Here is a 14051-nt window from a genome sequence, read left to right on the forward strand (position 1 = left end):
TGAGTGAATTCCTTAGCCTTTCAATGGAAACACCCATTCATAGGCTCACTCAACAAATTTGCTTCCAGCATTTACCGAATGCCAGGAATTGGGCTAAATTCTGGGAATATAGTAGTTAAGGCAGACAAGATTCCTACATTTATGGAGCTCCTGGAGACAGACAGATATTAAACATCTCAGTACCTATATTCAGACTCTAATAAATAGTATGGTATTTTTTTTTTTAATAAGACAGAACAATATGATAAAGAATAACTGGAGGAAGACGGGAGAATATAAAAGAGTATTTAAGAAAGTTTTCTTTAAAAAAATCAATCTGAGACTTGAATGACAAAACAGAACCAGTCATCCAACCTTGGGCAGAAACAAACTTGGTATTTGGAAGAGACAGAGGCAAGGCCAATGGAGCTGTAGGCAAAACAGGGTAGTAGGGTCCAGATCACGGACTCTGTAGGCCATAGAAAGAGTCTGGAACTTATGGTAATGGGAAGCCATAAGAGGACTTTAAGTGCCAGAGTCACTTAATTAGATTTGCTTGAGGGGCAGACATAGGCACAATGATGATGTACTTGTGAAACTAAAAAAAAATCTGCCCTTACTAGACTGAAGAATAGCTACTAGAGGATCACGTAAAATAAAGTTATGATAGATAGTGTGGTCCAGAAATGGTTTTAGAATTGATGTGATAAAAAAAAGAAAATATCATTAACGGTTGTGATATGAGGTCACATTTAAGTGAGTGGTAGGCATTAGACTGTAGCCTTTTTATCTCTTCCAAGCAGATAAAAGAGGTAAAAAACAGAATTAGCCTCCTGGAACAGATGTCTTCCTCCAGGAGTTTAGTGTTTAGATGCTGTTACTCAATGAACTCTTGGACAGAAAGGGCCTGCATGGTGCAGGGTCAGGCATGCAGAAGACACTCAACCCATTATAGTTCATTCTCTTCTTTCCTCCTTTCCCCTTTGGACCGGAAGCCACCAGTCAAAATGGAATTCCTAAAGGATGGATGTAGAGTTGCCAGAGACAAACTATAGGAAACAACCCTCTTCTAGATGAAAATGCACTGCAGGGCTTGACTAAACATATATTGCGCTCCATTCTGGCTGTAATGCCAATGAAAGGTTTCTCCACCAGAGGTTTACAGATTGCATGAGAGGTCAATGTATAATGCATATTATAGCACAACAACTGCTCTAATATGGTTTAAGTAAAAGAACCTGGGAATATAGTAGTGATAGGATGGGATATAGATGGGAATATTGATGTGATAAAAAAAAAAAGAAGAAGAAAATATGCCATCTATAGTAGTAGTGATAGTAAAAGAACCTTCAAAATAAGAATAACTCTAAATTCAAAGTTGCTGACTCAAGTGAGAATTTCAATGAACATTGCAACCATTGTTTTCTGGCATGGGAGGGGAGCAGAGCAAAGTAAATAAAACAGCATCTTATTAGAACTGTAATTAATTGCTCTCTGTTTTATTTATTTATTTATTTATTATTTATTTATAAATATATTTTATTGATTTTTTACAGAGAGGAAGGGAGAGGAGAGAGATAGACAGCTAGAAACATCGATGAGAGAGAAACATCGACCAGCTGCCTCTTGCACACCCCGTACTGGGGATGTGCCCGCAACCAAGGTACATGACCTTGACCGGAATTGAACCTGGGACCTTTCTGTCCGCAGACTGACACTCTATCCACTGAGCCAAACCAGTTTCGGCTGCTCTCTGTTTTATGTGGGTCTTGATCCAGACAACACTAAAGATAAGGTTATATCTTGTAACATCTACTTCCATTTTGGTCTCTGGGAACAAATATGCTACTACTGATGAAGAGGAGGTCATTAGAAGGGAAGAGGAAAAACAAGAGTGGATTAAAGGCAAAATTTCCTTTCTTTTTAAAAAAATTATTGATTTTGAGAAAGAGAGAGAGAGAGAGAGAGAGAGAGAGAGAGAGAGAGCCATCAATTTGTTGCTCTACTTATTTATGCATTAATTGGTTGATTCTTGTGCCCTGACCATGGATTGAATTCACACCCGGGATGAGGCTCTAACCAACTGTGCTACCCATCCAAGGCTAAAGGCAAGATTTTCAAATAAGCTTGAGATAGTGTAAAAGTCTAGTATTCGACCAAATCATCTAAAACTCAATTCCATTTATAACTAAAGTCAAGCTGGGATCCTCCTGCATTACATCTTTCCCTGCACCTCAGCAGCCCCAGCCTGCAGTTTGGCTGCCTGGCCAGCCCGCCAGCCTCCGTCAGCTGTGCAGAGGCGGCAGGCAGGAAATGCTGGGAGGCACTGGGGCTAGGTGGCCTAGGCACAAAGGCCACAGATTTCTCTATTCCAACCCAGAAAAGAATTGAGATGGACCTTATCACTCCCTAAGGACACAAGTTCTCTGGAATTCTTCCAGACTTTCTAGAGATGTAAATCTGAATGTTCGCCTCAGGGTCTTCCCTCATCATGGACTAAGGGCTCCGTCCAAACCGGGCAAAGAGCTCTCCTTTGGGTCTGGAAAGGCCTGAAAGTGTGAACGGGGGAAATGGCACCTCGTCTCTTTAGTCTGAGGCCTGTCCTTCCCTCACACTGTTGGCCCACATCTTAAAACTTTCCTATCCCATAAGTAGGTGGCATAAAAGAGAGAGAAATGATACATATGAAATGATCAGTTACAAAATCATCTGCTTTTGGAAGTTAAGATGCCACAGCGGCCGAAACCGGTTTGGCTCAGTGGTAGAGCGTCGGTCTGTGGACTGAAAGGTCCCGGGTTTGATTCTGATCAAGGGCATGTACCTTGGTTGCGGACACATCCCAGTAGGGGGTGTGCAAGAGGCAGCTGGTCAATGTTTCTCTCTCATCAACGTTTCTAGCTCTCTATCTCTCTCCCTTCCTCTCTGTAAAAAGTCAATAAAATATATTAAAAAAGAAAAAAAGAAAAAGAAAAAAAAAGATGCCCCAGCGAATGTATAAAAATCCTGTTGATGCAAAGCTCCTAAAGGCCCACCCGCCAGGCCTTGTTCACTCTGGAAAGCAGGAGAAAGCCTAGCCATGACCTGAGGGGTTGCATTCAGTGTAAGAGTGGCAACAAAGGCAAAGTGGGGCCCCATGCACTGCCCTAGGCCAGCTCTTGCCAGTCAGAGGTGCCAAGAGGAAGCTTCTGGAGAGAGTTTTGGACAAAGGCTACCAGCCAGACCAAGCAGCTCAATCATGGCCCAGGTCAGGGAAGGCTCCTGTAGGGTCCACACCCACATCCCCTCCCCACACAAGTGGACATGCCAGCCTGAAGTTTCCCACACAAGGGCCATGCTGATGTGACAGGTCATGAGTAACACAAGTGGCTCTTTAAATAAGTGGAGTTATTGTACAACTAATACATATGGTGAAATAGGAAAGAATTTACTCTGTATTTTCTGTAAGAAAATAATGTGCTAGGCAATTTAAATGAATACACACAGGTAAGTTATATGGAAGGGCGTGGTATTCACTGTCATTTTCACTTAACTGCAATTCTATCTATTCTATCTATCTATCTATCTATCTATCATCTATCTATCATCTATCTGTATCTATCTATCTATCTATACAGTAACTCCAATCAGAGTTTGACCAAAAGCATATTAGAGCAGTTATTGTGCTATATCTTAACAATCTTAAGATTCCACTGGTGTGTTTCTATTAAATAATAAAAACTTATTGATAGGAAATCTAAACAGTTTTTTCCCCTGCTGGATGCAACAGAAAGTATAATATGCTAATGTGCTTAATTCCCAGGAGAAAAATAAAGTATATAGCAGCTTCAAACTGTTTTGATCACAGAACTGCAGGATAGAAGATTTTGTTGGACCAGAGAGCTGTGTAGCACGATTTTGGAAATGCAGCTCTAGTGAATTCTATACTGCTCTACAGCATATGGGAGCTATTGTGCACCCCCTGAGAAGTTAAGGATATAAACCATGTGAAATATGAGCACATGGAATTGAAAAACATATACCAGGGTATATACATTAAGGAGTTAATTAACTAATCAATAGACAATGCCTAGAAAAGTTATTAATCATATTAATCAATGAGGATGTACTAAAATAAATTAAATACACTTGGCCAAGCAAAACAAGGTCTTTAGCTTCAATATAAATCCCTTGCTTTCCCCAAAGGAAACGAGTGTAAGTCAAAGCCCCGTGGCAAGTGAGTGCATGCTCAGGACTAAAGCACCCTGCCAAGAACAATTCATACTAGCCCTTTACTGTGGAAATAAAATATAAAACTCTTCCCACAGCCAAGAGTTCCATTAGAAAATGAAAAAACCAGCCTAGGCACAGATACAAACGCTCGCCCTTTATGCTCCCAGCCAACTTTCCGGCTCTGGGTTCCTTTGGTGCTGTGCCCACTGCAGAGCTGAGGAGGTAGGAAGGGCATCAAACACAGGCCACCTGAGCCAACAAGGCTTCCGTGACTTGCAGAGCACAGCATCTGGGAGCCTGCACCTCCTGGTATGAACAGGGTGTTCAAATTGGGGGCGTGGGTGGAGGGCAGAGTCAACCCCTAAGCAGAACAGCAAGGCACTCAACATCCTCTTATAGCATATTTTGGTATAAATAAATAAAGTAACAATTTGTGCATGTGTGTGTATAGTAGTATACATATATATACATATATACATGTGTATATATGTACATGTACATATGGGTGTGTGTATATATATATATACACACACACACATACATACACAAACAAGATGTCTAGAAGCATATAAATCAAGATGTTAAAGTGCTACACTTCACTGCATGTCAATTATACTTCAATAAAGTTGCTTAAAATTTAACAGTGGTTGTCTCTGAGTTAGGAAAGATTATAGGCGATTATAATTTTTTTTCTGCTTGTCTGTATTTTCCAACATTTCTTGACTATGTATGCACTACTTTTGTACTAAAAACATGTAAAAATTATTTTCGAAAAATCTTACACAATTCGTTCAACCTTTCTTATGTTTGTGCAGTTCTTTGTGCTTCATCTAGAGTTTCTCCATATTTAATGCCTAAAACTGCAGACAGAATGCGGTCATCATTCCAGACAGGAGGAATGATGTTACGGAATTTATTCCACGTCAACGAGGAGCTAGTAACCAGCAGAGCCAAATTGTGAATCCAGCTCTCTTCCCACAGGAACAGACTTCGTACAGGACAGAAGTAGAATTATTAGATAAGATTTATGCAAAAAGAATCATTTTTTTCAAGCTCGGTGTTGGTTAAGGGAAGAAATGTGAAAAACCAAGGAAGGTTTGGAGACCCAGGAGGCACAATGAGAGGAATAGGAAAACTTTCCCTCCTCGTTGCTACATCAGACCCTTTGGGCTTCATTTCAACCCCATTCAGAAAGGGAAAGGGAAATTTGAAAGAAAAAAAAAAATGGGACCAAACACTTGAGGTGATAAAGTACATACAAATGGTACCAACAATGAAATAAAGTGAGAGGTATTCAGACTCCGCTGCCTTGGCGGTACCTTCATTCCTGCCGCGGCCGCAGGGCCACTGGGGTCCACGGCCTGGATGTGGCATGGCTTGCTTCCTCGAACCACAAAGCCCCAGCCAACAGCATCACCAACAATCTAGAGAGGAAAACCGCAGTGAGCGATCAGCAGAAGGCCCCTGGCAATTCTCCCGACCTTCCCAGAGACAGAGAGCCAGCCCAGGATGAAGTGCGAGCAGTGGCAGATCTTCTCTGTCTCATCTCTACCCTGTCAGGAGTGGAAGGAACGCTCTGCTTCTATTATAAACACAGGCATCTCCATGCAGAAACTGTGCTCGGGAAACACGTGTTTGGCAGAAAACAGCTTCTGTAGAGGCCCTGATCAATAAATACCAGGCAGGTTGCCTCTCTCTCAGGCCACTATACAATTTCAGCAGATAGGAAGGATAAAAGGTCTTAAACACATGCTTGAATCTTCTTTCCATATCCAGTTTCAACTGGGTTTGCTCTTTCCCCCTAAATTCAAATGATACTTTCTTGATGATCTGCTATGTCACTATAGTCTAAAATAGTCATTTAAATTACTAATGGAAAGAAATAGGAAGAGTTTTGGCTTTCCTGAAACACAATTTTCTACCAACAAAAGAAATTGAAAGGGTACATAAAGCTCACAATTTACAAGTAGATGCTGTTCTAAAAGTCATTTGAAGCCAGAAGGTGCCTTTTCCTATAGAATCATTGTTAGAAATAGTAATTCCATCCCTGGGAAGCTCCTAGTCATGTCTTTGACTAAAGTATAGATGAAATACATTCACAATCAATTCCTAGCAAGGCAATGAAATTTAAAACCATCATCAGGGATGGAGACAGGTTGAAGGGGGTTAAGGAGGGTGGAAAGGGACCATATGTAATACTTTCAACAATAAAGAATTTAAAAAATAATAGTTTAAAAAATCAGGAACAAAACCAAAACAAAACAAAACAAATTTAAAACCAAAAAGAAATACTTTAAAAATACAATCAAGCCTGGCTGGCTTGGCTCAGTGATTGAGCGCTGACCTATGAACCAGGAGGTCACAGTTCGATTCCCAGTCAGGACACATGATCCAGATTTCTGGCTTGATTTTTAGTAGGGAGCATACAGGAGGCAGCCGATCAATGATTCTCTCATTTCATTGATGTTTCTAACTCTCTCTCCCTCTTCCATCCTCTCTAAAATTAATTTAAAAAACGTTTTTAAAAAATGCAATCAGCCAAAACCAGTTTGGCTCAGTGAATAGAGTGTTGGCCAGTGGACTGATGGATCCCAGGTTCGAATCCATTCAAGGGCATGTACCTTGGTTGTGGGCACATCCCCAGTGGGGAGTGTGCAGGAGGCAGCTGATCTATGTTTCTCTTTCATCGATGTTTCTAACTCTCTATCCCTCTCTTTTCCTCTCTGTAAAAAATCAATAAAATATTTTTAAAAAATGCAATCAATTGTCTCTTGAATGCTAGATACCGAGAAAAGGCAGGGAAACCTATGATATTTCTGTGTATATTCTCAAAAAGACAGGCACATGATTGATTTTAGGGTTTTCTGTCATTAGTTCAGAATATCTAGTTTCACCCCCAAATGCAGTTTAACTTTTCCCCTGAGACAGATGTGTTAGCAGTGTGTTTTCATATTGACTGGCTATGACTGGGACCATCCTATTGTAGCTCCTCAGTGTCCAGAATGGGAAGTAGTCCTTGACAGATGTTTGCAGTGTAAATGAGTGTGCAAAGATCTTCCCCACTAAATCCATAAAGTAAAGTTAGAAAAGGAGAAGTGTTTGTTTAAAAGAGGCAATTGAGGGAGATGTGAAGAGACTGAAGGGGATGGAGAGGGGGTGAGGTTCTGTCAAGCAGGAGTAGGAAGAAGGCTGAGGGACCTCCAAGAAGGGGCAGGTGGTCAGGAGATGCTCACAGGTACCCAGTGCCCCCCAATCAGGTGTGTGTAACAGTTAACATAACTCAAGACATGTTAACACGGTCAAAAGCACCACTCCTTATAGTAGGACAATTTATCCCACAGTTTTCTTTCTCTGTCTAAAGATTCCCTAATGTCTTAAACAATTTAAGTAGAACTAACTGTAACCCAGAAGAAATTATTGACTATTGTACTACCATTTGCCCTAAAATCTGTAATTATATTACACAATAGAAAGCTTTTTTTTAAGGATACATCAAAAGGAGTTTAAAATGCTGTATTAATAATAAATCATGTCATTTTAGTGCCTAAGGATCAAGAAAGCCCACTATTATAATTATGCCAAAAACAAAAAGAAAAATTAAGAGGTTCTTCCATTCCATCTGTAAAATACCCATTGGCACACTGACATGTGGAGATGGCCCAGAAAAATGAGCAGCACAGGAAAAACAAAAACAAATAATGAGCCTACTGTGAATGTCTTCCTGGCATACGGTGCTCCAGGAGTCAGGAGTTCCTCAGAAGTGACGGGCCTCTTCAATACTGTAAGACAAACACAAAAGAAAGGTGCACCCTTCATTCATTCATTCATTCATTTATTCAGCAAACACTTTCCTGAATGCCTCATGTGTGAACAGCAGGGAACAAAAGGGGAAAAGAAAGATCTTTGCCTCACAATTATAATCCAGCCAAGTAAAGACAGAAAATATTAGCAAACAGCCGAAACTGGTTTGGCTCAATGGATCGAGCGTTGGCTTGGGGACTGAAGGGTCCTAGGTTCGATTCCGGTCAAGGGCATGTACCTTGGTTGCGGGCATATCCCCAGTAGGGGGTGTGCAAGAGGCGGCTGATCGATGACGCTCTCTCATCGATGTTTCTAACTCTCATCTCTCTCCCTTCCTCTCTGTACAAAACCAATAAAATATTTTTTTTTTTAAAAAAAAGAAAGAAAATATTAGCAAACATAAATAAGCCCATGCCTAACTTGCAGAGCTAAGGAAAAAAAAAGAGTAAATGGACTAGGTAAAGGGAAACAAGGAGTAGATTAAGGAGTGGGCCAACATCCATTCCCACATGCAGTAACAAGTGTTATTTTCTTCTGATGAGAACTTTTAAGACCTACTCTCCTAGCAATTTTCAAATACACAATGCAATGCTATTAACTATAGTCACCATGCTGTACATTATATCCACAGAACTTATTTATTTTATGACTAGAAGTCTGTCCACCTTCTAGTTTGACCACCTTCTTCCATTTTGCCCACCCCCCATCTCTGGCAACCACCAATCTGTTCCCTATATCTATGAGTTTGACTTTTAGATTCCACATATAAGTAAGATCATATAGTATTTGTCTTTCTCTGTTTGACTTATCTCTTAGTATAATACCATCCATCTTATTGCAGATGGCAGGACTTCTTTTTCATGGCTAAATAACATTTTGATATTTTTATATAATTTACATAATTATATAATTCACACCCTTAGGAGTGCTGGGAACCCACAGATCTTTGCATCAGTTGCAGTCTGGGGAATACTGATGTGCTGCTCAAACCCTCCTTCAGGACTGACTGAGGGGCTCCTCCCAGTTGCCAGAACTGCTAATGGCAGACAGCCCTCAGATGCCAATGCTCTCAATTGTTTGTGCAACTATCTCTCTTGCTTAAGGTCACACCCTCTTCCCAGGGGCAGCCAACACTTAATGACTAATCAGCACGAAGGTACAAAGGCCTGGCCATCTCACCTGAAATTTGGACAACTGTGAAGGATTATCCCAAATCCACAGCTCCCCTTGGGGTTAGCTGCAGCCCCTTCTGAGAGGGCTTGCAGCTCTGCTTTCCTCTGCCCGGCCCTACATCTCTCCTTCCAATAAACAGTTTTGACCCTAAGGACACATGATAATAAGATCCACACACACTAGTCTCCCTCATTCTGAGAATCTGCTTCCCAGGGAACCCAGCCCGCACATCTGCCCAAGTCCCCCAGGTCATAGTCAGAAAGAGGAGACTGCCTTTCAACCACTCACCAGACTTGGGGTTGCAAAGCACAGGGGGGCTGCTGCTGAGGGTGGGGCTGCTGCTGAAGTAGCCACTGCTGCCACAGCTGCTCATGCTGCTCCTCCTCACGGCAGACACGATCTTGATCTCCTTGCTGGGACTGACTGCAGGTGGGAAAACACAAGGACACTGAGAGTGGTGGTCTTGGTTCCCTAAGGCACATGGGCTTTCAGCCGCCAGGTACAGAGGCCAGTTACCTGTGCCAGGGAAAGCATTCTGGCTTCTGAGTGAGAAAAGCAAGGATTTGAGTAGCAACTCTGTCATTTACCAACTGCATAACTTGAGGCCATTTCCTTCAGTTCTCCGAGCCTCAATTTACCCAACTATAACGTGATAATAATACTCTATCAAGGATTGGTGCATAAATTGGATTATATAATGTATGTGCAAGTACTCAGCTACATGAAATGTTATTTCAAGAACCACTAAGCCCATGCTGAGCAGGCCCTGGAAGGAAGGAAATTAAGTGTTGCTATACACTTAACCAATTAACAGTACTGATAAATGCCTCCTGCTTTCCTATGAAATAATGAGTCACCCAGAGCCATGGAAGAGGAGACTAAAATACACAGCGCATATTTAGGCTTTGAAAGTGTATGTGAGACAGAGGCTTCAATGATCTTATCTGGCTCTCTCTTCCATGAAGTTGGCTGGTTCTCAAAGGAGAGGAGAGCCAGGTATCGATATATATGATGAATGAACGAAGCCATGGAGGAAACGCAGCTTAGTGCCTGGCACATGAGAAGCACAAAATAAAAGCTGTTTTTATGGTAGCCATGGTTACTATATCTTCATTCTCATCATCATTACTTATTCTGTTGGGCCCATTAAAAAAAAAAAAAAAAAGAAAAAACAGACAAAACTTACCACTAGTGAGAATGTGAATAGTTATTCTGAATTTACAGAAGACAGTGCTGTAGGGCACCCATAAAATGGGGAGAATAAAAGTCTTTCCTCTTCAAGTTATTGTGAGAATTAAATGTGCAATCAAGCTTGACTCACTGATAGGGGCACAGAACATTCTCAATACAGTCCTCATCACCACTCCCTATCCACAGCCAAGACCCCCATGGATGTTTTGCCCTCAGGTTAAGCCCAGAGCATTCAGACCTTAGGCCAACCACAGTCAATGCCAAGTTTTCAGAGGAGCTGATACCCATTTACACTCCTCAGCCTCTTACACAGAATGACACATCAGGCTAACCTCTTCTGGATGAATGCGATTATCTTTGAGAACATCAGTCACCATCATTTCTGTGAGGCTTCACTATCAGTATGAGACTGTTTGATCTTACATGTAATAACCCAGGCTATTGTGCTTTATGAGCTAATGTCTGCTTTGCATAGTGTCAACCTTTCATAAGTGATTAATAACCAGTTGCCTTTTTTTTTTTTTTTTTCCCCTGAGGGAAGCATGGGCTGGAGGGATAACCTTTTAGTTGCATATGCCCTCCGAAGTCTTCATTCATCCTTAAAATATATGGCTTTTTAATGCTTAGAACACTGTATAACTAATGACAACAACTGTTTACAAATGAAAAGTGAATAAGGCATGACAGCTTAAGAGGTGTTCTTTTTTTTTATTTATTGGGGTGACATTGGTCAACATGCACATATAGGTTTTAGGTCTTCAGAATTTTCCTATAACTCAAACACATAATTTTATAAAACAGACTTCATGATAATCTAATTTGACTCCCCAAGAACAATTTGGTTGTTGTTTTCTTTTGCATGCTTCTTGATCATGAATAAATAAAAATTTGCTAGAGAACAGAATTGCACAAAGGGGAGTTATTACTATATTATTTCTCAAAAGACAAAATCATGTGATTGGCTTAGCAATGGAGCTGACCTACCTGACATGAAACTGGTAGATTTCCGGTTGTCGTGGCTCTGCTTCCTCAGGCAGAAGGGACTGTCGTGCATTTCCTGGGAAGGGGATTTTTCATTGAGCAGCTCCATGAGTCTTCGCCTCCGCCGGAAGTTCATTCTGAACTGGTAGAGAAGATTGCTGTCCACGAATGGGTGCTTGTTGGACACTGAGAAGAAGAAACAACAGATGAGGGCTATCTGATGTCCTGGCCACTGAGTACTTCAGCCAGAAGACTCCAGCCAAAAGGCTTAAAGATGGAATTTAGAGCTTCTGCTCAAGATAGTGCATGGGTAAATGCAATTCCCCTCATCCTCCCACAACCATATAAAAAATACAGCTAGACTATAGAACAATCTAACTGAAACTCCTGAAATCTAGCTGAACAGAAGTCCTACAACCAAAGATATAAATAAGCCACATAGAGGCTGGTAGGAGGGACAGAGACACAATACGGCCTTGTCCCACACCCACATGTGGTGGATAAAAACATACCCACAAGGCAGAGGGCACACCTGGAGTGACCAGCTCAGATGAACAAGAAGTCTGTGTCGTGGGACTCTACAGGATGCCTACTACATTAGGCCACTTTATCAAGCCCACGAGATGTAGCAGCTCTACCTAATATGTACATAGGTAGGCTGCGAAATTAAGAAAACAAAGAAACTATGAATTTAGTACTGGTTTAAGTGCTTTATATGTATTAATTATTTAAATTACCACAGCAGCCTAGGATAAAGATAAACCCAGAGAAGATTCCAGTTAATGGCAGAGGTAGAAGTAGGACCATAGCATATAACTTGAGAGTTCAAGTTCCAAACCACTACTCTGCACTTCCTCTATGACAAGTAATTCCTGTGCTTGTTTAGGTTGTCATGGAGAACTGAAATAGCAACAGTCTTTACACTGTAAACTAAACAGACAATAGCCACATAGCACATTGCCAATATAAGATCTACATTTATGTTAATGCCAAAATAATTATTGGGATATTAAACACTGGGTACATGGTCTCAAAAAGTAGTCCTATTCTACACGCCTAAAGTTATAAAATGTGGGATTAAGCCTATTTTTCTGTGTGTTTTTAACTTGATGTTATTTATACTGTAATAAATTTCTTTTAATAGCTAAAGGCAGTCAGAAATCCTGCATCTTTGAAATAAATCTAGAAGGTTCATTTGTTTGTTTATTTTGCTTGAATTTTCAGCAAGACAGGTCAAAACATGGTTTTATTCTTAGAGATTATGCATTTTGTAACAGCTTTACTAAGATACAATTCACATAACATATAATTCACCCATTTTAACATTACAGTTCCATGGCTTTTAGTATATTACCACCATTGTGCATCCCATCATCACATTAATTTTTATATCTTCATCACCCAAAAAAGAAACCCCTCATTCCTTAGGAGTCACTTCCAATCTACCCATATCCCCTAGTGCTAGGCAATCACACTAACCTACAATCTGTCTCTATATAGTTGAGTATTCTGGGCATTTCATATAAATAGAAACATACAATATAAGGTTCAGTGTGACTGGCTTCTTTCACTTAGTATAATGTTTACAAAGTTCATCCATGTTCACCCATGTTGTAGCATGTGACAGTACTTCACTCCCTTTTATTGTCAAATAATGAATAATATTCCATTGTATGGAGACACCACATTTGTTTACCTGTGCATCAGTTGATGAACATGTTTCCACTTAGTGGTTATGAATAATACTGCTATTAACACTCAAGTACACATTTTTGTGTGGACACACATCATCTTTTCCTTTGGGTTTATAGCTAGGAGTAGAATGGGAAGATTATATGGTAACTCTATATTTTATGATTTGAGGAATTGCTAGACTTTTCTCCAACTGGGATACTCCATTGTACATTCTCATTTACAGCAGTGTAGGCGGTTCCAGTTTCTCTACATCCATATGAACATTTGTCATTGTTCATTTTTTTTATTATACTTATCCTAATGGGTGTGAAGTGGTATCTCACTGTGGTTTTGATTTGCATTTCCCTGATGGTTAATGATGTTGAGCATGTTTCTATGGGCTTACTGTCCATTTATGTTTTCTTTTTCTTTCTTTTTTTCATTTAGCCAAAGAATTTATTTAATTATTTATTCCCCCTTATTTTCTTTTATTAAATTATTATCTGTGTATATAACTTACCATTGCCCCCCCTCCCATAATTACCTTCCCTCCCCAGAGTTTTGTGTCCATTGGTTGTACTAATATACATGTATACAAGTCTTTCTGTTGATCTATTATCTCCCCCAGATCTCCCTACCCTCCCCGCTGTAATTTAACAGTCTGCTTGTTGCTTTACTGTCTCTCATTTATATGTTTTCTTTGGAGAACTGTCTATCCAGATTCTTTGTCCATTTTTTTTAATTGGGCAGTCTTTTTAATAATGGATTTTATTTCATTTTTTTAATTGCATTTTCAATTACAGTTTACATTCAATATTATTTTGTATTAGCTTCAGGAAGTACACCATAGTGATTAGGCAATCACATACTTTACAATGTGTTCCCTCTGATATTTCCAGTACCCACCTGGCACTGTACATAGTTATTACAATATTATTGACTATATTCCCTATGCTGTACTCTATATCCCTGTGACTATCATGTACTACCCATTTGTACTTCTTAATCACTTCACCTTTTTCACTTAGTCCCTCAAATCCCTT

General features: G+C 40.2%; 1 protein-coding gene across 2 annotated transcripts in view; it reads right to left on the minus strand.

The window, feature by feature from the left end:
- The window catches only part of DEPTOR (DEP domain containing MTOR interacting protein), a 118283-nt gene that overhangs the window by 21938 nt on the left and 82294 nt on the right, over positions 1 to 14051 (minus strand). For both annotated transcript variants that reach the window (XR_014793240.1, XM_084864982.1), the window contains exons 5-8: positions 11338 to 11520; positions 9451 to 9585; positions 7897 to 7967; positions 5508 to 5612 (exon numbers count right to left, since the gene is read on the minus strand). Coding sequence is in view for 1 of the 2 variants with exons in the window: in XM_084864982.1 (XP_084721108.1) it covers positions 5508 to 5612; positions 7897 to 7967; positions 9451 to 9585; positions 11338 to 11520 (494 nt within the window). In the remaining variant the exon portion in view is untranslated. The remainder of the gene's footprint in view (positions 1 to 5507; positions 5613 to 7896; positions 7968 to 9450; positions 9586 to 11337; positions 11521 to 14051) is intronic.

Source organism: Pipistrellus hanaki (assembly GCF_964339955.1).
Source record: "Pipistrellus hanaki genome assembly, chromosome: 17".
In the NCBI taxonomy this organism is placed as follows: domain Eukaryota; kingdom Metazoa; phylum Chordata; class Mammalia; order Chiroptera; family Vespertilionidae; genus Pipistrellus; species Pipistrellus hanaki.